The sequence below is a fragment of the Pan troglodytes genome, chromosome 8 (assembly GCF_028858775.2).
Source record: "Pan troglodytes isolate AG18354 chromosome 8, NHGRI_mPanTro3-v2.0_pri, whole genome shotgun sequence".
NCBI classification, from domain to species: Eukaryota; Metazoa; Chordata; class Mammalia; order Primates; family Hominidae; genus Pan; species Pan troglodytes.
In genome coordinates this window covers 18,866,000-18,891,160 of record NC_072406.2, presented here as the reverse complement: position 1 = coordinate 18,891,160, position 25,161 = coordinate 18,866,000, and the positions used below count along the sequence as shown (strand labels likewise).

Here is a 25,161-nt window from a genome sequence, read left to right as displayed (position 1 = left end):
TATGTTTTACGGATACTGAGTCTTTGGATAAGTATAGATTCTTGGATCTTCTAAGTAGACGTTATTACTTATAAATGACAATTTTATTTTTTCTTATCCACTTCTTATTCCTCTGATTTCTTTTGCTTGTTCCACTGCATTAGCTGGGGTGTTCAATACAGTATAGAATAAAAGCAGGAATTGTATATGTTTCCACCATTAAATAGAAGGCTTTTAAGGTATCACGTACATGTATTTTCTGTAAGATTTCAGTGTCTACTGTCTATTGGTTAAATAAGTTTCTTTTTATTTCTACTACCTTAAAAGTTTTTTTTCTTTTAATCGATAATGGATATTCTTTTCATCATCATTAGACGCTCTTCTTCATCTATTAAAATGATCGTGTAGGTTTTCTTCCTTTATACCATAAAAGTATTTAAGTACATTGAGAGATTTTCTAATGTTAAACCATTCACTATTGCTGGGATAAATTCTGACTGATCAGAATTTTTTTTTTTTTTTTTTTTTTTTTTTTTTTGCTTAATACATTGCTCGAATCAGGTGCAAATGTGTTAACATTCTCCGGTTTGACTGTAGAATTAATTTCTTTTTGTAATTCTTCACCTTATCAACCATATGTATTGTTGAGTGTATACATGTTCAAGATTATCATAACTTCCAGAATAATTTTTATTTGTGAAAATGCCTTTTTGATCTAGTTTCTCTTATGTTATTGTAGCTATGGAGCTTTCTTATATCTGGCTACCTTATCAACAATATGTATTGTTGAGTGTTTACAGGGTCAAGATTATTATAACTTCCACAGTGATATTTATCTGTGAAAATACTTTTTTGGTCTAGTTTCTCCTGTTATTAAAGCTATCGAGCTTTCTTTTGGTTGCTAAATATCTGCATATAATGTGTTTTCCAGCCCTTTAGTTCAACCTTCACATGTCACTGTATTTTAAAGACGTCTCTTGAAATAACAAAAATAGACCTTGTGCAGGACTTTGGGGGAAATTTTTCCACCTCAATCAGAATACCTCTGTCTTTTACAAGCAAGCTTAATTGATTTATATTTATTGTACTACATTTGGACTTATTTATGCTATTTTACTTTGAACTTTTATTAACCATTATTTTTCTTTTACTGTTGTATTTATCCTTTCTTGTCTTCTGTTAAATTGATTGAGTTTCCTTTATTTTCTCTTTTCCTTCTACTGGTTTGTGTATTATATGTTTTAATTCTACTTTTAGAATTAAGTCACCATTGGCCGGGCGCAGTGGCTCCCCCCTGTAATCCCAGCATTTTGGGAGGCCGAGGCGGGTGGATCACGAGGTCAGGAGATTGAGACCATCCTGGCTAACACAGTGAAACCCCATCTCTACTAAAAATACAAAAAAATTAGCTGGGCGTGGTCGTGGGCGCCTGCAGTCCCAGCTACTCGGGAGACTGAGGCAGAATGGCCTGAACCCGAGAGGCGGAGCTTGCAGTGAGCCAAGATTGCACCACTGCACTCCAGCCTGGGCGACAAAGCGAGACTCTGTCTCAAAAAAAAAAAAAAAAAGAATTAACTCTCCCTTTAAGTTCTCAAAGTACTCGTGATGTTAAAAGTCCACAGTTAATTAACATCTCTCCCAGTTCCAGGATCTTCTGTTCAGAACTTAGCACATTTCTGGCAACTAAGGATTTACAACTGTTAAAAAATATCATTTCCCATTATATTTTTGGATTGGTTGTTGCTGATATATAAAAAATGTTGAATTTTATAAATGAATTTTCTATCTGGCCACCTTATCAAACTCTTAATAGTTCTAATACTTTAACTTAAAGTATTAGGTTTTCTAAGTACTTAATTAAATTCCTCACATAGAATGATTATTTTTATCTTCTCTTTTTCCAACAATTGTATGCCTTATCTATGTTACCAGTTTTATCAGATCACTAATAACGAGGGTTCTTTTAAAGTCAATTGGAGTGAGAAAAACCCAAAGACACCATTAAGTCCTTGAGTGTCTTTGGGGAAGAAAAGGTAGGTTTAGGAAAAGAGAGACAAAAGGCAAGGTGAACAACTAAGACAATACCATGTATCGCAAATTTAGGTGTGATTTAATGATGGCTAAGAAAAAATTGTAAATTATATATAAAAGTGTATTCGTATATAAGGTAGTTTAAATAAATAACAGGTAATGTGGGCAGGCAACAACCACCAAAAATGACTGGAAATATTCAAATTCAACCATGGTGATTTGGTTGGCAGCAATCGGAGAATTGACTATGCTTCAGTAGATTGAAATCCATTATAATCTATTAATGTGAATACAGGTGACAGGAAACAACCGAATACAGCATTCTCATAAATAGTTCTTAGAATATGAATTCAAAAGAAACTCTATTTCCTCGTTGTGACACAATCAAGCTTTAAGCAATGAACGCTTTAATTATTGTTTTTCAGCTTAGAAAATAACTATATATTTTATCATTTGGTTCTAAAAACAACACCGCTCAAGAGGTCATCGTAGCAATAATCAAAATTTGTGGCGCATCTTACAGATTTCAATGTCACTTATGTTATTTCAACTGATCCTCATATTTCCATCCTTCATACTCTCACGATTCATGCTTCAGCAAAACATTCTACCTGTAGTCTCTTGTATCTTCCATATGATGATGCTGTTTTACACTTTTACACATTCTCTGCCAGAATGGCCTGACGTGCCTAACCTGCCAGTTGAACTCCCACCCACCTTTCAGGCACCTTATAGTTAAGAGCAGCCTTCATTCTGTTGCCTGGCTCATGGGCAGGGGCAGGATTCCCAGCAAGGGGTACTATGTCAAGAGGCCTAAAAGGACATATCAGCATGGTAAAAGGAAATGGCTTGGGGTGTATGAGAAGCTCCTATGGTCACATGATTGGGAGGAATTCTTTTCATTTCGTGTTACAGACGGAGCATCTGAAATGAGAAGGGACCACAGTGAGCCAGTGAGTGAAAGAGGAGGAAGATTCTGACACCCAGAGCTTTACCTTCAACATTTCCTTCTGTTTATTCTTTATCTAGACTTCCATTTTCCTACCCCATAGATACCCACTCTTTGCCCCTAACTTGCCTTCAACTCCTCTACTGCCTTGTAAATGTCCCATGTGTGCTTGAAAAAAGAGTGGGCTCTGCTATTGTTGGAATCAAATTTGTTAATTGTGGTTATCACATTTGATTGTTCTTACTGATTTTCTGTCTGTTCTATCCATCATAAAGGAAGACACTGTTAAAATTTTTCATTATGATAGTAGATTTCTAAATTTATCCTTGTTTTGTCAATATTTGCTTTGTGTATTTTGAAGTTATGTTATCGGGTGCATAGAAGTATGTAAGTGTTATGTTTTCCTGGTTCTTGTTTTGTATATTTTGAAGTAATGTTTTTGAGTGCATACACATATAGCATTTTTATGTTTTCCTGGTGAATTGAACTTTTAGCAATACGTACTGACTTCTGTATTTCTATTAATGCTTCTGCCTTGAAGTCTGATGTTAATATAACTCCTTGGATTCAATTGTCCATTCTTTTAGTTTCAAACTTTTGGAGCATTTATGCTTTAAGCATGTCTCTTATAAACATCATATAACTGCATATTTTTAAAAATATATGCAGTCAAACATTCTGTAACTGCAGGGTTAATCTATTCACATTGATAATTATTACTGATATAGTTTGATGAATTTCCACTGTCTTATTTTGTTCTTTATTTTTTACCTTCTCTTTCTATGCGTTTCCCCCTTCCTTTGATTTAAGTAAGTTTTTATCCTATTTTATTTTGTTCCAATAGCTTATAAGTTATTCACTTTACTCTGTCATTTTAGATGTAATTTTTAACATTTTAACATGAATTCAGACTTTCCAAAGCCCAGATTTAACCAATATCATAGCCTTCCTCTCAAATAATAAATAACCTTAGAACAAATTGCCTCCACAAACCTTTTCTACACAATTCCCTCCTCTTCCTCCTTGCTTCTTTGTGCGCATTTATGTTTGCTATTTGAAAGAATTTCCTGAAAGTAAAAGTGAGATTTTTTAGAAGGCTGACATGAGGGCAGCAATAGTAGACGTTCACGTGACTCCTGTCCCACCACCTTGAGCTGTGTGGTTTAGGCAACTTACTTAATCTCTCTGAACCTCAATCTCTTGCTTTCTAAAGTGGGGATGACAGTATCTACCTTCCAGAGCCATAGTGAGCATTGAAGGTAATATATGCAAAGAAGCAGCACATAGGCAGGGCTCAGACATCATAGTTATTATTATATAGATAACCCTAAATGGAGGGCCTGGGCCCTCTGACTTCTTCAAAGATAATAATCTGAACTAAACCACAACATCACACAAACACCTCCCAGCACCCAGATAGTTTAGACATAGCTCCACCTCTTTGTAAGAGATAACCTTCAACAGATAGGTGAAAAGCACGCTCCTTCCTGAAGATTATGATTCTGGGTGTTGGAAAAGCACTGAACTAGGAGTCAGGGAACCTGGTGATCTGTTGTAATCCAAGGCTTGCCACAAACTTGTGGAATGACCACAGGCCCAGTGTTCTTATCTAAAAAATGTAGAGGTTGGCCTAAATGATCTTTGAGCTCTCTTCTAGTTCTCATATTCTATGATACCATTAAAAGGGATGTTCTACATCCCTTTTGCACCCAAACCACTTACTTTCTATACGGCCTAAACTTCTGGTTTGGGTTTCCCAAGGAAGTGAGAGACAACCTTCAATAATAGGCATATCTTTGGAGTTCTTATTAAACAGTAAACCTCACCTCACTATCAAAGATAGCCTCTGGCTCCAACGTCCTCTTTCCAGTCTCCCACAGGGATTTCCTCTGGGAGTCAATGAGCTTAAGGTGAAATTTGGCTAGGGGTCTGGGAGGAATTCTTTTCATTTCATATTACAGACAGAACATTTGAAATGAGAAGGGGCCACAGGGAGGCAGTGAGCAGAACAAGAGGAAGATTCGGGTCTCTGACACCCAGAATCTATCTGATTCTGACACAGAAGATGAACCAGGTTAGAGCAAGAACCAGATCCCTCTCTACCCAGTGGCCCAAGCTCTTGATGCGTACCTGTCTCCCTTGTAAAGCTCAGTGAAATCATCACCTAGACATTTCCTGTGCTCCGTGCGTTATTCTAATCTTCACTGGGTCCAAGTAGAGCTTAAAGTTCTGATATATGGACAGGAAAGAGAAGAGGGATGAAGCCTTTATCCAGGGCTGGCTGGGCTAAGAGTAAAACAACTTCACCTTGATTCACCCAAGGGGCAAAGAATCTTATCTCAGACTCGGTCCACATCCTTTATCAGCCCCCTTTTCCCTTTATCTTTCATGTTGCTCACATGGGCTCCAGGGGCCAGATGAGTTTTCTCTTACTTTGAACATCAGAGAAAAAAAATAACGACAAAAAGTTACTCAACCGACAAACGTTTCTCACCCACACACCTTTCCTGCAGTCAATGACGTTTCCACTGCACCCTGTTAGACACTGAGTGAGGAAGCGTCTGGGCACAAACCGCTGTGGATGCAGATTGAGCAGCGCTCACTGTGCACTGGAGGGATGGGGGTCCTCTCCTCACCAAGGGGGCAGATGGAGAGGGGGCAGAGAGAGCAGCCGGGGCTTCACTCACTGGAAACTCTCATACTCCAAGTGCGGCCTGGGGCTCTGCAGCCCCAGCATCATGTAGGAGCTTGTTAGAAATAGCCTCAATGTCCACACCTGCCCTGACAAATCCCAATCTGCAAGATCCCGGGGGCTCTGCACACACGCTGCTGCGAACAACCTCGGCATCCGTCCTGCCAGCTCTAGAGCAGCCAACCGGGATATCCTTCTTCTTCAGCAGTGGTGTCTGCTCTCTAAAATGACTGTCCCCCACATCTCTTTCCAGGGTTGGTATTTCTGGTTAACTCAAGGGACACAAAAATAGCTCAGGGAAAAATTAATTTTCGTTCTACTCCAATTCTAATAATGAAGTGGTAAAAATTAAAGGGACAGCTTTCAGATTATGGAAGTGCAGCTGCAGGTATGTGGCAAAATCGAAGAAAGAGGGCTCATAATTCCACGTCAGGGAAGAGCCGCTGGCCTGCCCAGGCTGCTGTTTATCTTTACTGTGAACGGGGCCTCTTTTTTGTTTGTTTGTTTTGTTTCGTTTTCACTTAACCTCAGTGGCAAGAAAAATGGGGCCTCTTGCCAGGAGGAGCAGAGAGTGACGCGGAAGGCAAAGACCACCTCATTTCACCAAGTTCCTCGTCTTTTATTTGAAATCCAAGACATAGAAGCTGCACATTTGTCCTTCTGGGAGGAGTGACGAGTGACTGAGAGTGGAGTCGAACACTCGAAAGGAGAGAGCAGGTGCCTGGGAGTCAGAAAATCTGGCTTGAATTCCTAAATCTGTCGCCGTTTGTCCTGGGTGAGGTCATTCTGGTCATCTGTGGCAGGAGGACTACAAATGCCTGGCTTTTCCCTTTCTAGCGGGCACACAAAGAGACAGGGAAGTTGAATCTTTAGCAATCCATTGAAGGGGAAACCCCACAATGCAAAGAGAAGCATTGTTGAGGGCCCTTCATCTGCACCCTCTGTTCTCCCAGACCTGTTCCATGATGCATTCCAGAGGAGGTGGCTCTCCATCACTGTCACTTGCGATTGCCAAGGCGTCAGCCAGACAAGGCAAAAGCTCCCAAGGGGTGTTACCCTTCAGCTGCATACAGAACTCCTAGAGGCAACAAATCCACAAGGAAAGATACACCCATGATCATGTATTTCAGCCACAATGATGGAGGTGAGGTGGAAAAGGACGAGGAACAAGTGGGATTCTGCCCATGTCTGTCTAATGAGCATCCACAGCAAACTCCAACGGAAGATGTGAAACACGCTCAACACTAGAAGAACTCGGTTTGACTCTGTCTCGTTGTGGGTCCCAGGCCAAAGCCCTAGGCATTTTCAGGATTAATGATCACTGCTGGCTGTCTCTTTTTCCCTCTGCCCACATAAAAGGCACAAAAACTAAAGAGGAAGGCCACATCACTGCAGAGCCCGTGGTTCAGGATTCTCCTCCTGGGAGCCCCGATTTCTTTTCTTTTCTCACCTTAACAGTGTCCAGAGTACTTTTATTGCCAGAATAGAGATACAGCCTGCTCAGAGTCTCATGTGCAGCCCACCACTCAGGAACAAAGGGAGAGACAGATACTAAGCATGTGTGCAACAGAGAAAATCCAGCCCACGAAACCGAGTGCAAGAGCAGCTCCGTCCTGCCTGAATGTGGCTTTGGGAAGCCCACCTAGAACATGGCCTGCCGCCAGTCACCCACTCAGAGCCTACTGCCATGAAGGCAGGCCCTCACTCTCCATCCCTGCCCACACAGGGAGACCCAGGGCAAACAGAAAGTCCCCTAGCGGGGGCCCAAGGAACCCCTGGCTCTCTCAGGGTCCCATTCAAGTTTCTGGGCTAGTCCTGCAGACTAAATACCACTCAGTTGCCTGGTGGGAGTAGGTGCTGGGCAGGGTGGACAGGAGCCCCACTGCTTCTCAGCCCTGTGCCAACCCCTTTGTGTGAGACCCTAGTGCAGGGTGGGGAGCCCCAATTTCTAAGCCTTGAGTGTTTACCACCCTACACCCCCACCTCCAACTCCCGAATTGATCATCTCAAATTTTCCCACAGTCCATAGGCACCAGACACTTCAAATACTCTCAGAAAAGAAGGTGATGTCTACATCCAGAATCGTGCCAATACTTTAAAATTACAGGGAGAAAAATATTCCCCTTCCCCTCTTCTAAGGAAAATTCTGTCTGCCTCCCAAGCTCCCAGGTCCCTTGTGGTGTGAGCTGGGGGAGTGCGTAGAGCTAGGAATTGGAAAATATTCCGGGAGAGAATGATTTATGTTGAGAAGACCCATTGGGAGAAGCAGGAAGTGGGTCTGGAAAGACAGGAGGAAGTGTAAAGGCAGAGAAAAGCCCTTGTTAGCTGAATTTTGAGAAGTAATTTTTGGCATTGTTAGTGAGTAAAACTAGAGAATGAGGACAGTTGTATGCTGTCTTAAAAAATAAAAGAATGATAATATAGGGAAAGATGATTTCAACATTTTGGAGTCATATAAGTGGAATCCTCCTTGTTATTACTGCGCAAGACTTTTAGACAAATTATTTTTTATTCTTTTTTTGGATGTTGTTCTGTTGCTGCTTTTATAACACTACACTGAGAAGGGCTAAAAAAAAAATCCCAAATTTATTCCTATTAGATTGAAAAAGAGCAACCCTCCAGCGTACCTTTCCACACACTCTTCTACCTCCTGCTGCCTTCAGGTGATGTTCGGCACTTCCCGGCAAGGCCTTTCAGGGAAAAGGATTATAGCCAAGCTCTTTAGTGGTTACTGAGCTACAGACCTGGAGGTGTCATGTTCCTAAATTCCAGGAAAGATTCTTTATGAAGGGAAAGTCTGTGAGAATAAGAAGTTCTGGAACTTCCCCTTGTCCCCGCGTGACCTCTTCAGACACTCGGGCTAATTTATGATGACTCTGAAAATGCCCGTGACCTCATCTAGAAAAACGCACTCTCATGGAATTCAAGAGTTTCTAAGGGCACAAAATAGCTTCCAAGACAATTTGTTTCCTTCTTTTCAAATTGATGTGTTTAGAAATGTTCTTGGCTTGTGATTGACATCTCAGATTCCAAAAACATCTGAGGTCAATCCTGGTTATTTGTGCTAATGAATAATTACAAAAGAGTTGCTAAGTATGCTTCTCGTTGATTTTGTTGAGCTAAAATTACTTATAAAGAAATGCACAGATCTGAGGCATACAATTTGATGAGTTTTGACAAATGTGTACAGCTGCAAAAACGTTTTCATCACTTCTGCCTTCTGGTCAATACCCACCTACCACAAGAAACCACTGTCTGCTTTCTATCTCTGGATATAACTTTTGTCTTTTTGTGAACTTCATATAAATGAAAGCAAAGTGTATGCACTATTTCATGTTTAGCTTATTTTGTTCAACATAACATTTTTGAGATTTATCAATATTGCCTGTATCAATAGTTCATTATTTTTTATTTTTGAGTGGTTTCTATAGTATGACTATATCATAAGCTACTTGTCTGTTCTCCCAATGATGGATATTTGAATTATTGAGTTAGTTATTATTAATAAAGTTACTATGTCCTAGAATGGAAGGGGCTTAATAAAAGAAAGAAGTTACTATAAATATTTTATAAAAGTCTTTCTGTAGACACATCCCTTCATTCCTCTTAGATAAATACCTAGAAGTAGAATTGCTGAATTGTAGGGCAGGTATATATTTAACTTCCATAAAAATACTTTCTTTTTTTGTTTTTTTTTTGTTGTTGTTGTTTGTTTGTTTCTTTGTTTGTTTTTGAGACAGAGTCTCACTCTGTTGCCCAGGCTGGAGGGCAGTGGCGTGATCTCAGCTCACTGCAACCTCTGCCTCCTTAGTAGAGAAAGGGTTTCGCCATGTTGACCGGGCTGGTCTCGAACTCCTGACTTAAAATGATCCACCTGTCTCAGCCTCCTAAAGTGCTGAGCTTACAGGCATGAGCCACCATGCCTGGCCAAATACTTTCAAATAGTGTTCCAAAGTAATTGCATTACTTACACTGCCACCAGTAATGTAAGAGAGTTCTGGTAGTTCTACTTCCTCTCCAGATTTGATGTAAAATCAGTCTTTTATCCATTTCCTCCATTTCCCCAATGGGCTATCTCATCATTGTTTTCGACTTGCATTTTATTGATATCTGATGTTAAACACACTTTCAAGTGTTTATTGATAGTCATGTATCTTCCCTGGGGAAGTGACTGTTCAAGTCTTTGCCCATTTATTGGGCTGTTTGCCTTTTACTATTGCTTTGTTTTTCTTTATATATTCTGGACACAAGTATTTGTGACAAATATATATATATTGCAAATATTTTCTCTCAGTCTATCATTTACTTTTTCATTTTTTTCTTTTTTTTTTTTTGAGATGGAGTCTCGCTCTGTCGCCCAGGCTGGAGTGCAGTGACGCAATCTGGGCTCACTGCAAGCTCCACCTCCCAAGTTCACGCCATTCTCCTGCCTCAGCCTCCCCAGCAGCTGGGACTACAGGCGCACGCTGCCACGCCCGGTTAATTTTTTTGTATTTTTAGTAGAGACAGGGTTTCACCGTGTTAGCCAGGATGGTCTCGATCTCCTGACCTTGTGATCTGCCCGCCCTGGCCTCCCAAAGTGCTGGGATTACAGGCGTGAGCCACTGCACCCTGCCTACTTTTTCATTTTCTTAATGTCTCTGGATGAGTAGACATTCTCAATTTTTTTCTTTTATAGTCAGTGCTTTTGCATCCTCTATGAGCAATCTTTGCCTATCTCCAGCTTGCAAAGTCATTTGCCTTAATTTTCTTCTGAAATCTTTGTAGTTTTGCCTTTTATGGTTACATCTATAAGATATAGACCTAGTACATAGATCTTTATCTTTATATATATAATAAAATTAATTCTTGCATAAGATGTGAGTTTTTTCTCATACATTTATCCATTTGCTCCAGAAGCATTTGTCGAAAAGATTTTTCCTTTCTCATTGAATTTCCTTGGCACATTTATTTGTTCAAAAAAAAATCAGTTGAACAAACATGAGTTGAGTCAATTTCAGGACTTTCTGCTCTGTTTCATTACTGTTTGTCCTTATGCTAATACTATGCTGCCTTGATTTCCATAGTTTTATAGAAAGCCTGAATATCACATGTCATGAATCCTCCAAATGTGTACATCTTTACGATTGTCTTAGATATCCTAGGTCTTTTGTGTTTCTAAGGAGCTTTTAGAAATAACTTCTGAATTTCTACTAAAAAATTGTTTTGGATTTTTAAACTGTAGTTGCCTTGAATTAATTGATCAATTTAAGGTGAATAGATTTTTTAAATGAATGTTCCAATCTATAAAGATAGTATATTTTTCCATTTGCTTAATTCTTTTAAAATATGTCTCAGCAATATTTCAGAGTTTTCAGTTTAGTGGTATTACAAGTTTTTGGTAGGCTTATTTACAAACATTTTATGTTTTTTGATGTAATTGTAAATACAATTGTTTTTAAATTTTTAATTTTCTAATTGGTTGTGTCAGTAAATAGAACTAACTACAAGTGATATATATATATACATATATATACATATATATATACTGAAATTGCTAACTTGCTAAATTCTAGTAGTCATTTTTCAGATCCCTCAGTAATTTTATGTAAACAATCATGTTATCTGAGAACAATGTTCCTTATCTTGAAATCTACTTCCTGATATTAATATAACCATACCAGCTTCCTTATGCTTATCTTTGTAGATTATATCTTTTTCTATCCTGTTTTCTCAACCCATCATTTTTATTGTATTTAAAGTGTGTTCTCTTGAAGACAGCATATAGTTGGGCCCTGCTGTTTAATCCAGTCTGAAAGTTTCTATCTCTTAAAGTATGGATTTTTGTCCATTTATATTTAATGTAATTACTGATAGGGTTGGCTTCAAGTCTACCTTCTTGCTATCTGTTTCTTAGCTGTTCCCTTTCTATTTTTATTACTCTATTCTTCCTTTTCTCTCTTCAGTTTGGCTAACCAAACAAATTTAATATTCTTTTTAGCTACACTCTTTGTGGTATTATTTGGTGGTTTCTCTAGGCTATTCAGCATGAATCCTTAACTTATCACTATCTACTTACTTAATATTGTACCATTTTCTATATGATATAAAAACTTAAAACAGTACAATTCCATTCTCCCTAACTTTTATACTAGAACTGCTGTATATTTTACATTTACATGTTCAACAGAACCCACCATACCATATTATTATTTTTGTTTTAAACAGTTGTCTTTCAAAGATGTTAAAAACAAAAAGTGGTCTTTTCACTTATCTAAATATTTACATGTTATTACTTCATGTCCATTTATGTTTCTAGCTAGTGTAATTTCTCTTTTGCTTGAAAATTTTTCTTTAGTGTAATGCAGATGTGCCATAATAAATTCTCTAAGCTTTCTTTTATCTGAGAATATACTAAATTCACCCTCATTTTTGGAGGATATTGTCTCTAGGTAGATTTCAAGGTTGATGGGTTTTCTTCTTTTAAAACTTTGAATATGTTGTGCCATTATTTTCTGCTTCCATTGTTTCTGTTGAGAAGTCAGTTGTTATTCATCATTGTTCCCCTGTAGGTACGTGTCCTTTCCCTCTGGCCGCTTTTAAGATTTTCTCATTATCTTTGGATTTCAGCAGTTTAGCTATGATGTATATAGATGTGCTTTTCTTTATACATATCTTGCTTGGTGCAGTGAACATCTGGATCTGTAAATCAGTATCTGTCATCAAATTTCAAAAATTTTTGGCCATTATTTCTTCATATATTTTTTCTGCTCCATTCTTTCTCTTCTCTATCTTTGGGAATTCAATTAAATGTAGGTTAGGCTATTTAATATTGTCTTACAGCATGCCAAAGGTCCATTCTTTTTCAAATTTCTTGTGTTCATCAGTTTGGATAATTTCTATTGATTTGCCTTCAAGCCCCGGCTAGGCTCATTTCAGATATTGTAACTTTTAGTTTTAATTTTTTATTTTTAAAAATATTGGCTGGGCATGGTGGCTCACACCTGTAATCCCAGCACTTTGGGAGGCCAAGGCAGGTGGATCATCTGAGGTCAGGAATTCGAGACCAGCCTGGTCAACATGGTGAAACCCCATCTCTACTAAAAATACAAAAATTAGCCACGTATGATGGCATGTGCCCGTAATCCAAGCTATTTGGGAGGCTGAGGCAGGAGAATCACTTGAATCTGGGAGGCAGAGGTTTCAGTGAGCCAAGATTGCGCCACTGCACTCCAGCCTGGGCAACACAGCAAGACTCCATTTCAAAAAAAAAATTACTAGTTTTCATTTATCTACTGAGATATCCTGTTGTTTCACTCATTATAACCATTTTTTCTTTAAATTAGCAGTTGGCAATTTTTTTCTGAAAGGGCCAGAGAGTAAATATTTTAGGCTACCTGGCGATGTTACTCCACTGCAACTACTCAACTCTGCCATTATAGCAGAAAAGCAGCCATAGACAAAATGTAAATAAATGGGTGTGTCTTTCTTCCAATAAAACTTTATTTATAAAAATAAACCACTGAACACAGTACCTCACTCCTGTAATCCTAGCACTTTGGGAGGCCGAGGCAGGTGGATCACCTGAGGTCAGGAGTTCGAGACCAGCCTGGCCAACGTGGTGAAACCTCATCTCTACTAAAAACACAAAAAGTAGCCAGACGTGTTGGCGCACGCCTATAATCCCAGCTACTTGGGAGGCTGAGGCAGGAGAATCGCTTGAACCCAGGGGGCAGAGGTTGCAGTGAGTCAAGATTGCATCATTGCACTCCAGCCTGGGCAACAAGAGCAAAACTCTGTCTCAAAAATAAATAAATAAATAAATAAATAAATAAATGGCAGCAAATCTGCAGGTCGTAGTTTACTGACCTCTGCTTTAAGTCATTGAGCATAATTATAACTGTTTTAAACTTCTTTTGTGCTAATTCCAAAATCTGGGTCATTTTAGGGGTCTTTTTTTTTTTTTTTTTTTGAGACAGACTCTCACTCACTCTGCAACCCAGGCTGGGGTGCTCGGCTCACTGCAACCTCCACCTCCCAGGCTCAAGCAATTCTCCTGCCTCAGCCTCCCAAGTACCTGGGACTACAGACATGCGCTGCCACACTTGGCTGATTTTTTGTATTTTTAGTATAGATGGGATGTCACCATGCTGGCCAGGCTGGTCTCGAACTCCTGACCTCAGATGATCCACCTGCCTTGTCGCCCCAAAGTGCTGGGATTACAGGCATGAGCCACCACACCCAATTTTACAGGTCTGTTTCTATTGAGCACTTTTTTGAGTAGGTCAAGTAGGTCACATTTTCCTGTTTCTTCACATGTCTAGATTTTCTTTTAATTTGCTGGATATTATGAGCTATGCATTATAAAAGGTCTAGATTATCTTATGGTCCTTTAAAAGGTAATGCATTTTGCTCTGCCAGGCAGTTAAATGACTAGCGCATCCTCTTGTCTGTTAGGCTTGGTTTTAATCTTTGTAAGGGCAGGTCTATTTTGGTTTTGAAATTCATCCTAGGGATGTCTCTTTCTCTAGAGCAGGATTGGAAAACTACAACCCACAGCTCAGACACCTGTTTTTATAAATAAAACTTAGCATAACTCTTCTTCTCTCAGCCCTCACAATGGACAATCAGGGCTAAGTCTCACTGAGTTCTGCCCTGTTCAGGTTCAGACCAGCTCTTGGCTAAGAACCTGAGGTGGACCCCTATACATAATTTTGGGGCGACCTTCATGCAGTGCCCTCTCCAGAGCCCCACCCCACAAATCCCAGTCATGTCACGTCAATGAAACCACTCTGCTTGGATTCCACCTGGGTGCTGCCGGGAAGGAAAGCACCCCAGGAAGGAAGCCAGGGCAACTGTGGGCGCCTCTCATGTGTTTCCCTCCTCCAAAATCATGTAGCCCTGAGCTGCCTGTTGTTCAGCACCTGAAAGCACTTGCTGTATACATTTGGGCTGGTTTTACAGCTGTTTCAGCAGAAACGTAAGTTTTGGTCCCAGTTACTCTGTGATGGCTGGAAGCAGAAGTCTTCACTGGTTTTTCTGATTATTATCCATGTCTTGCTTTAGTAACAGATTTATCTTCTGATACTTAAAATATTGGTTGGTGTTGATCCATAATAAGTGCCAACAAATGGTACCAGTGATATGAGAAGTACAGAGAGACAAACTTTTGCAGGAGTTAAAGGTTAAGGTAAACTTCAGTCCAGTCTCTATCTGAATTACCATTCTCTTCTTCTGGACAGTGAGAAAAAGGAAAGGAACAGAACTACCATCTATTCCATACCTGTTATTTTCCAGGCTTTCTTCAAGTTACCTTAGTATATTATTTGCTATAATTATTAAATCAATAAAATAATAATTATTACAGCACGAAGCTGAGCCTTAGAGAAGTAAAATAATAAAACTATGTAGCTTGTAAGCTGCTGGAGCTAGAAGTTAGAAACCCATCTTTCTCCTTCCCACCATGCTGCTGCTCTTGCCTTATCATGAGATTACCAGCATTTATTGAGCACTTATGTTGCCTGTTCCACTGTAATTTCTGGCCCATGGAGCCCATTTAAATTGCTTTTGCTTAGTCCCTTGTTGGTTAGAGATGGGCCAAGCTGTCTGATTTCTCCCTATCTTCGTTTTTGTTTTTTTGTTTTTTTGTTTTTTTTTTGAGACAGAGTCTTGCTGGGTCTCCCAGGCTGGAGTGCAGTGGTGTGCTCTCGGCCCACTGCAACCTCTGCCTCCTGGGTTCAAGCGATTCTCCTGCCTCAGCCTCCCAAGTAACTGGGACCACAGGCACATGCCACCACGCCCGGCTAATTTTTTTGTATTTTTAGTAGAGACTGTGGTTTTCACCATGCTGGCCAGGCTGGTTTTGAACTGCTGACCTCATGTGATCTACCCGCCTTGGCGTCCCAAAGTGCTGGAATTACAGGCATGAGCCATTGCACCCAGCCTCCCTACCTTCAGTTCTTAGGGGAGACAGGAGAGTCCTGAGCCATTGGATGGGGATGGTCTTCCGGAGGACAAGATGCTGGGCAGAGTCTAAGGGCACAGAGAAGCTTCACTCAACCTGAATGACCAATACACAACCGGCCAACCCACAGCCATAAGTACAGCCAGCAGCCCTGATCAGCCTCCGTGTGGGCTTCCATTGATGGAGAGGCCACAGACTCCTGCTTTCCTGCCTCTTCCTGTCCCTGTCATCTCCCCGTCCACTTCCTTTATCCAGCATGTGATATTTCCCCCCGAAATCTAATCTCTTAGAGCAGAGAACTTGTTGCAAAGTAGGCAATGGAATTATTTTTCTGATTAGACCTGTGCCACTTTTCCTTTTAATAGTTTGATGTTTGACCACTGCTTCTGGTGCCTTTAGTGAGATACCAGAGTCCATTTTTCAGGCTGAGGGAGGGTAAGGTCTTCATAATATAAGAAGGTATTTGGTGAACTCAGAGGTGGGCAGGTGGGTGAGAAATACACATTTCCTATTTGCCAGACATTGAGTGAAGCACTTTCTGTATATTTCTCAAAAAAATGGCGCACAGTCATTAATTATAGAAAGTCTAACAACTCGTATATCCTTAAAAGTATTTTGCACAGACACATTTTGCCCCTCAATTAAATGTACGTAACTTTGCTTCTTTCTTTCTTCACATTCCTTGACCCTCCTCTCTCCATACTTGCTTGACATGAGGCATATTCGGAATAAAACCTTGTTAATTTCTACTCATCTAGTTTGAAATACATTGTGCTTTGGAGAGGAGCTTGGTTGTAGTTAATTTTTGAGCCAGCTCTGATACAAAGGTTTCTAAAGAACAATGGTAGCAGCCTTAGTTGCTTTCTCACAAAAAGTAGGGCATACCATCTTTTAAATAAAGTGAAGAAATATGTGATTAAGTCATTATAGGATTAAATATGTGAGTACTTGCCTGGGGCCTCTTGAGTTCCTAATAGGCTTCTTTTGCTTTGCAGAGCTCTGTGACGATGACCCGCCAGAGATCACACACGCCACATTCAAAGCCATGGCCTACAAGGAAGGAACCATGTTGAACTGTGAATGCAAGAGAGGTTTCCGCAGAATAAAAAGCGGGTCACTCTATATGCTCTGTACAGGAAACTCTAGCCACTCGTCCTGGGACAACCAATGTCAATGCACAAGCTCTGGTAAGTGTCCCTTCTGTGACTACCAAGAACAAAAGAACTGCAGCAAAGAGTGAGACAGAGCCCAGCTTTTGTTCACTCAGCCCTATAGACACAAATGGGCCAGTCCAGTCTACAGGATAACTAATTTTAGTGGTTCCTGAAAAGTCATTCACTAAACACAATTTTTTTTTTTTTTTTTTTTTTTTTTTTTGGGAGACAGACTCTCACTCTGTTGCCTAGGCTGGAGTGCAATGGCACGCGATCTCGGCTCACTGCAACTTCCGCCTCCTGGCTTCAAGTGATTCTCCTGCCTCAGCCTCCTGAGTAGCTGGGATTACAGGCACCCTCCACCATGCCTGGCTAATTTTTGCATTTTTAGTAGAGATGGGGTTTCACCATGTTGGCCAGGTTGGTCTCAAACTCCTGACCTTGAGTAATCCGCCCATCTCAGCCACCCAAAATGCTGGGATTACAGGCATGAGTCACAGTGCCCGGCCACACAATTTTATTTTTATTTTTGAGACAGTCTCGCTCTGTTGCCCAGGCTGGGGTGCAGTGGTACAATCTCAGATCACTGCAACCTCCACCTCCTGGGTTCAAGTGAATCTTGTGCCGCAGCTGCCCAAGTAGCTGGGACTACAGGTGTGCACCACCATGCCTGGCTAATTTTTTTATTTTTAGCAAAGATGGGGTTTCGCCATGTTGGCCAGGCTGGTCTCGAACTCCTGGCCTCAAGTGATTCTCCTGCCTGGACCTTATAGGCGCACACCACCATGCCTGGCTAATATTTTGTATTTTTGTTAGTGATGGGGTTTCCCCATGTTGTCCAGGCTGGTCTTAAACTCCTGGGCTCAAGCAGTCCTCCTGCGTCAGCCTCCCAAAGTGCTGGAATTATAGGTGTGAGCCACCACACCTGACCTAGACACCCTCTTTTATCCTGAGCTGGAATACTGATCACCCCCCTCACTGGGGCACTCAGACTCAACTCCTTTGCCAAACTCTTCACAACAGAGAAGGCTGTTCTAGAAGTTTCCTTGTCATTGTGTTAAGATGGCGTCTCTAACTTTAAGCATTCTGAACAGCCTTAGGGAGCAAAGGATCAGTGTGTTGTGGAGTGAGACCACTCCTGCTGCTGTCAAACAACACAGAGACAATTGACAGCAAGCAAGGAGTCCCTTTTGGTGAGAGACACACACATGCACACATAACATACATGACATACACAGACACGTAACATACATGACATACACAGACACAACATACATGACATGCACAGACACGCATACACACGCTCAAAAACATGTCGTGGGCATTGCCATATGCACTTGAATACCCAGAGGCCGGTGCTGGGAGGGCATACTCTGGTTTCGTATTTGTAAGCTCAGCAGCCAGACACCACCAGACACATCGTGGGCCCCGGACAGGTGTGCTTCTCAAGTGAATGAATACATGAACAGTGTTTTCTATGAAGCATTTGTGAAATTATCTGCATCATTCCATCTATATTTTCTAGCCACTCGGAACACAACGAAACAAGTGACACCTCAACCTGAAGAACAGAAAGAAAGGAAAACCACAGAAATGCAAAGTCCAATGCAGCCAGTGGACCAAGCGAGCCTTCCAGGTGAGAGATGAATCTGTCCTCCAGCTAACTCCTGCTAGCGCACCCTTCTCCTGCAGGCAGATGATGTGTACCCAAAGGAAGAAGGTCTGCCCTGCCTTCTATAAACACATGCATGTGGCTCCGTCCTCCCAAGACATCATTGCAGACAAGAACTAGTGCAGAGTTGCTCAGAGGCTGTTTGCTCAGCAACTGAAGCCAATCTGACGGCAGCCAATCCAGGTCTGGGCTTACTCCCTGGTTTGGTAACTGGCCAAATAGAATTCAACCCAAATTCAACTCAACTTAAAAGCGTCTGTTGGGTCTGTGTGCCAGGCCCTGCTGATAGAAGACACAAACAAGAGTGTGACAACGATCCCTGCCCTCAAGGAAACGCTCTGCGTCTTCCCCTTAAGCACAAGACAACGCACCGCAAAAAAATTACTTGCTTCCCGGTATTTCTTCCAGGGCAAGGTTGTAAAATGTGCATGCCACACTTGTGAGTCTCAAAAGCTCCAGATGCGTGTGTCCTGGCCAGCAGTCTGTGCATGAGTGGGCACTGTGGCTGTCCCTTGTCTGCTCTCTGCTTTCCCATGACTGAATTGGGATTCAGTCATGGTGTCAAGAAAATGGGCTGGGCGCAGTGGCTCACGCCTGTAATCCCAGCACTGTGGGAGTCTGAGGCAGGCAGATCACTTGAGGTCAGGAGTTCGAGACCAGCCTGGCCAACATGGTGAAACCTTGTCTCTACAATCATACAAAAATTAAGCTGGGCATGGTGGTGGATGCCTGTAGTCCCAGCTACTCAGGAGGCCAAGGCATGAGAATTGCTTGAAATCAGGAGGTGGAGGTTGCAGTGAGCAGAGATTGCATCACTGCACTCCAGCCTGAGTGACAGAGGAAGACTCTGTCCCCCCTCAAAAAAACAAAACAAAAAAGAAAAAAAACCCACAGAACCTGCTAGGAAGAATTGAGCTTTCTAAGGTCAGGCTAACCTTAGGAGACTTCAGAGCCCTTGGCTGATTTTACAACCTTACAAAGAACTGTATCAGATACCATCCCATTTGAGCCTGGCTATACAATGAGTCAGGACCAGGAAGGGTTACTTCAACTTACTGAAGAAACTGAGATGCAGAAAAGATAAAAAGATTTGGCTAAGCTCACATAGTAGGGCTGGAATCAGACCTCAGGTCTCCCAGATTAGATGAGGAAACTTTCTGCTGATTACTTATTTTAAAGGAGTTTGAATTTACTTACAGCTTCCATTATTTTATTTTTTAAAACAGACTTATCTAGGGGCACAGTTGCAACATGATGCTCGTACTCCTTCCCCCTCCGACTTTGTCCAGTAATGGTGTTTCCAAGCACATTTGTTTGTTTTGTTCTACTTCCCCCATATCACCCTGCACAGTTATTGGAAGGCTTCAAAGAGGCCAATGCTTGTTGTCCTTTCTCGAAGGCTGGCTCTGCCTGAGGGATGTTTCAAAGATTGTCTCAGTTTGGGTGTTTTCATTGGAAAGAAGCAAACCCAATTCAAACATGTTCAGACAGTTACGAATTGTACTGGCTGTCAAACAACCTTTTATCCTGAGACCAAAACACAAGTTCAGTCGTGATGTTCAAGGTGCCACATGGCAGGAGCCAGCCTGGGACAGGGCCACCCAGCTTCCTGCTGGGGAAGAGGCTCTGGAGGATATTTACAGAGGCTCTGTTGGGTATGCGGGGTTGGGGAGAGTCTGGAAGTTCAGAGCACGTGCGCAGTTTCACAGGCTGGGGTTAGAGGGCACATACAATTCCGTATGTCCAGGTTGGGGGCTGTGGGTAGGGAATTCAGAGATTTAATCAGAACAAGACATGGTCTCAGGCCACAGGTCCATCAGGCCCGGGATGTAGTTGGGTGAGTGGAAAGTTCTGGGGATGGGAAATTTTGAGACGTCTTGAAAGGGCGCATGTGTGTCAACCTTCAGGTGTGGCTTGATCAGAGATGGTGCTCCATTTCTCTGAGGTTCCCTCAGCCCGTCCCTCCTCCTGGCTTTGGTGTTGTCCCCAATCCTTCCGACATCATCCCAAGATGCCCAGCCGCTGCCCCCAAGAATGCACTTCCTCACTTGTCCAGCAGAAATCCAAGGTGGTCTTCATGCTCCATTGGCCCAAATAGGCTTGAGCCTACCCTTGTGTCTCAGCTGAGACTGCCCCGCCCACTCCTGTCCACTGTCAACACCTGCACTGTCTTCCAAGAGGCAGTTGTGGCGTTCCTGTCTCGGGGCAGCACCAACCAGAATGAATCGCTCATTCCTCTGTGTTCCCATTGCCAACGTCTGCTATCCTTCACATGCCTTTCTTACGCAATCCACTGTCCACCCCTTGCAGGAGTGACAGGGTCTTCGTGCCTTCCTACAGGGCCTAGCAAACTTCCCCACGCTCAGACGTTCTCAACATATATTGGTTGAATGAAAGGATGAGCAAGCAGTCAAGAGAGTAAGAACCAAGGTCCAGTCCCTAGCAAGAGGCAACCTGGACTCACTCGCGGTGCTGTCCCCAACTTGCCTTCAGAGCGTTCCTTCCATCTTCCAGGTCACTGCAGGGAACCTCCACCGTGGGAAAATGAAGCCACAGAGAGAATTTATCATTTCGTGGTGGGGCAGACGGTTTACTACCAGTGCGTCCAGGGATACAGGGCTCTACACAGAGGTCCTGCTGAGAGCGTCTGCAAAATGACCCATGGGAAGACAAGGTGGACCCAGCCCCAGCTCATATGCACAGGTGAAATGGAGACCAGTCAGTTTCCAGGTAGGGTGGCTCCCTTCTGGGGTCCACAATGTTGCTTTGCTCCATCAGGCTGACCAGGGTGGAATCCCTGACCACTCCTGCTGGACAAGAGTGGTCCTTGGACAAGACCCTTGATCTCCCTGGGCTTCCATTTTTTCTCATTCTGAGAAAAAAAAAAAATTTAAATAGACCAGATGGACTCTAAGGGCTCCTTCACTGAAGGTCCCCCTGTGCCCTAAGTGGGGAGAAAGGTTGGAGACAGAAGAGAAGGAAAGCCCTCTCCTAAGCACCCTAGATGCTGCCTCGTAGTTGGTCCTAAGTCCACTACTTCTCTAAGCCACCAAGGCCTCCTCTGGCTCCAAGGGCAAGTCCAGTTTCCCACTCACACATTTTTCCTCTTACTGGTGATCGTGTAAATGCATGATCTGAACAGCCCTCCGCGGTCAGCATGCTCCTTCCCCTTGTGCCATTCCCCAGCTGAGCTTGTAAAAATAAACATAAAATGTGCAGAGTCGGGACTTACTCAGTGCACATGCGCGCGCGCGCACGCGCGCACACACACACACACACACACACACTCATGCAAACGCTCAGCCCACCAATGTCGAGGTCTCCTGCTGTCTTCCTTCTGAAATCTTATTAGTATCACGACAATCAAAAGTGACTTACATGCAGGCTGGGCACAGTGGCTCACACCTGTAATCCCAGCACTCTGGGAGGCCAAGGCGGGCAGATCACTTTAGGTCAGGAGTTCGAGACCAGCCTGGCCAACATGGTGAAACCCCGTCTCTACTAAAAATACAAAAATTATCTGGGCGTGGTGGTGGGTGCCTGTAATCCCAGCTACTTGGGAGGCTGAGGCAGGAGAATCACTTGAACCCAGGAGGTGGAGTTGCAGTGAGCTGAGATCACACCACTGCACTCCAGCCTGGGCAATAGCAAGACTCCGTCTCAAAAAAAAAAAGTGACTTACATTCAACCACAAGTATTCCTGGTTTTCTTGCTCACTGCACTTCTCATACTCCATGTCCTTCTCTTGGGTTCCCTAGGGAGGCTGTTTTGTTCCCTTAGCTGCTTCCCTGGGCCACCCTGACAGCCAGGGAATGCTTGCTGCTTCCTTGGAAGAGGGTGAGAGGCAGGGCAGAGCCAGGGTTGCTGACCCCTCAGGAGAAGTGGAGAGCCTGGCACAGAAGCAGCCGTCCCTTAGTGCATCTCTGCTCCACCCAATGGTTCAATGGCATTCGTATTATTATGACCTGTTTCCAAGTCACAGATGGAAACCAGGACTGGGGAGGGAGGCTGGGGAGAAAGCATTGCTCAGAGTTTTGGGGACAGCTAGGGTCAGAGTTAGAATTCAGCCTCGTCTGCTCTGCTGAGACCACTTCACCGCTTCCCAGTGCCCCTGGTGTGGAACCATGTGGGGTGGCATCCCTGGCGAAGTGCCCACACCAGGATTCCTGCCTCCTCGGGCGTGTCTGGGGCCGGCTGCCTGGGGCAGACGGGGTGGGAGTGAGGCCCTGACTCCTGTGTTTAGCTCCACCAGCATCACTTACTCTCTCCCCCAGGTGAAGAGAAGCCTCAGGCAAGCCCCGAAGGCCGTCCTGAGAGTGAGACTTCCTGCCTCATCACAACAACAGGTGCGGGAGAAGACAAACGCTGGACCACAGAGGCCTAGTCCAAAAGGGCAGGGGTGACCAGGAGCCAGGCTCAGGGAGATAGGCGGAGGTGACCTGTAGGGGAGAAGCCCACAGCAGCCTCCTCTCCCTCTGAGCAGGGACAGGGCCTCAGCAACCTGCAGGCCCCAAAGCAAGTGTCAGAAAGAGGGAACCCAGGACCAGGACCAAGCACGGTCCCCAGGCAGAGATGGAACACCTGCCCTCACCACCACCACGTGTCTCCCACCAGCCTCTGAGCTTCTCATTCACAGAGACACCCTGACTTCCTTTAGCCTCGTGCTGTCCTAAAGTCACGGTAGCAGGAGTGTCTCTCTTTATCTCTTTTTCACAGATTTTCAAATACAGACAGAAATGGCTGCAACCATGGAGACGTTCATATTTACAACAGAGTACCAGGTAGCAGGTGAGTGGGGCACTGGCTTTGTGGACAAAATGTACACCAGGCCGAGATATGGACAGGTTGACTGGTTAGTAGGTTGGTTAGTTGGTTGGCTGGTAGGTTGGTTAGTTGGTTGATTGGTAGGTTGATAGGTAGGTTGGCTAGTTGATTGGTAAGTTGGTTTGTAGGTTGGGAGGTTAGTTGGTTAGTTGGTTGGTTGCTTGGTTGGCAGGTTGGTTTGTATGTTGGTAGGTTAGTTGATTGGTTGGTAGGTTGGTAGATTGGCAGGTTGGTGGGTTAGTTGGTTAGTTGGTCGGTAGGTTGGTTGGCAAGTTGATAGGTTGGTTGGTGGGTTGGTTGATAAGTTGATAGGTTGGTTGGTAAGTTGATAGGTTGGTTGGTGGGTTGGTTGATAAGTTGATAGGTTGGTTGGTAGATTGGTTGTTAGGGTGGTAGATTGGCAGGTTGGTTGGTAGTTTTGTTGGTAGTTTGGTTGGTTAGCTGGTTGGTTGGTTAGTGAGTTGGTTGGTAGATAGATTGGTAGATTGGTTGGTTGGTTAGTTTGTTGGTAGGTTAGTAGGTTTGTTAGTTGGTTAGTTGATTCGTAGGTTGGTTGGTTGACTGAAAGGACCCCTTCCTTACACTGCAGAATGTGTGAGTGAAAGACTAATCCAGATACTGACGTAACTCAGAATTCCCATGAACCAGTTACAGGATGCTGTGAGCAAAGTCTCAAGTCAGCCCTATCAGCTCCTCTCAAGCTGATCTGGAAGGGCTGTACCCCGGGCCTCTGCCAGGGGTCAAGAGTGGGAGGAAGGAGCCACGTAGCCAGTCAGAGAGGACAGGCTTCCAGAAACACTGCCATTGTTTCCTGGTAGGAGGGAAAAACAGACTCTGAGTCTGCATCTGCCTAGAAAGTAAACAAACGTCAGCCTCCAAAACCTCAGCAGAGCAGCATCTGGAAAACCCGACCTCTTTCAGGAGATGTTAATGTGCTTCTCATCATCTTCATATTTCAACATTTCTTTTACCAGGCGCTCTCGGTGTCCTTAAATGAGGCCTGGCCTCTGAGCCTTTCTGAGGGGCTTTTGTGAGAGAAGGGTGCCTCCTGAGGGGAAGCTCCCTCCACCCTCACCCTGTCCTCCCTGCCCTGTTCCTCAAGACTCCTAGGAAATCCCATGGGGAGGGATCTACTTCCTGAGACAGGGAAGAGAGGCTGCAGCCTCCGCCTTGCTCTTTGGGGATGTCCTCAGCCTGCCCTGTGGCCCTGGCTCCTGCTGCCCCCATGCCAAGCCCAGGGCCCTTTGCTGAACTCCCTCTCTCTATTGACAGTGGCCGGCTGTGTTTTCCTGCTGATCAGCGTCCTCCTCCTGAGTGGGCTCACCTGGCAGCGGAGACAGTAAGTGTGGCATCACCAAGGCAGCCCTTGGTCAGATCAAAGTCCTGCACCCAGCCCCACCCTGCCTCCCCCCCACCCCCTCCATGCTCTCTCTCATCACCTGCAGTTCAGGGAGTGGCAAAGGGAGAGGCCAATCCATGCCTCGGAAAGAGTCAGTTAAAAAGAATTAAAGCACCGCCGGGTGCAGTGGCTCACGCTGGTAATCACAACACTTTGGGAGGCCAAGGCTGAGTGGATCACCTGAGGTCAGGAGTTTGAGACAAGCCTGGCCAACATGGCAAAACCCCATCTCTACTAAAAATACAAAAAATTAGTTGGGCATGGTGGCAGGTGCCTGTAATCCCAGCTACTTGGGCGGCTGAGGCAGGAAGATTGCTTGAACCTGGGAGGCGGAGGTTGCAGTGAACAGAAATCTCACCACTGCACTCCAGCCTGGGTGACAGAGCAAGACTCTGTCTCAAAAAAAAAAAAAAAAAAAAAATTAAACGACCAGGGAAATGGGAAGGCAAAGGAGCCTCACATTCATTGAGCACCCACTATACACCAGGCTTGATGCTTGTTTTATAAACATTATTGAA

The 25,161-nt window shown here is 43.5% G+C and overlaps 1 protein-coding gene and 1 long non-coding RNA gene across 4 annotated transcripts in view; one reads left to right on the top strand and one right to left on the bottom strand.

Annotated features, from left to right (window-relative positions):
• The window catches only part of IL2RA (interleukin 2 receptor subunit alpha), a 51,470-nt gene that overhangs the window by 19,525 nt on the left and 6,784 nt on the right, over positions 1 to 25,161 (top strand). For 2 of the 3 annotated variants that reach the window (XM_009457869.5, XM_063780357.1), the window contains exons 2-7: positions 16,590 to 16,781; positions 18,274 to 18,384; positions 20,935 to 21,150; positions 22,695 to 22,766; positions 23,137 to 23,208; positions 24,517 to 24,583. In XM_009457869.5, the coding sequence (XP_009456144.1) occupies positions 16,590 to 16,781; positions 18,274 to 18,384; positions 20,935 to 21,150; positions 22,695 to 22,766; positions 23,137 to 23,208; positions 24,517 to 24,583 (730 nt within the window). Of the gene's footprint in view, positions 1 to 16,579; positions 16,782 to 18,273; positions 18,385 to 20,934; positions 21,151 to 22,694; positions 22,767 to 23,136; positions 23,209 to 24,516; positions 24,588 to 25,161 lie in introns of those variants that run through there. The other variant, NM_001035520.1, reaches the window with a different exon arrangement.
• On the bottom strand, positions 6,102 to 9,190 carry LOC104008091 (uncharacterized). Its single transcript, XR_682528.4, has 3 exons — positions 8,279 to 9,190; positions 6,607 to 6,729; positions 6,102 to 6,484 (listed from the first exon to the last, which is right to left on the bottom strand). It is a non-coding gene; the product is annotated as an uncharacterized LOC104008091 (long non-coding RNA).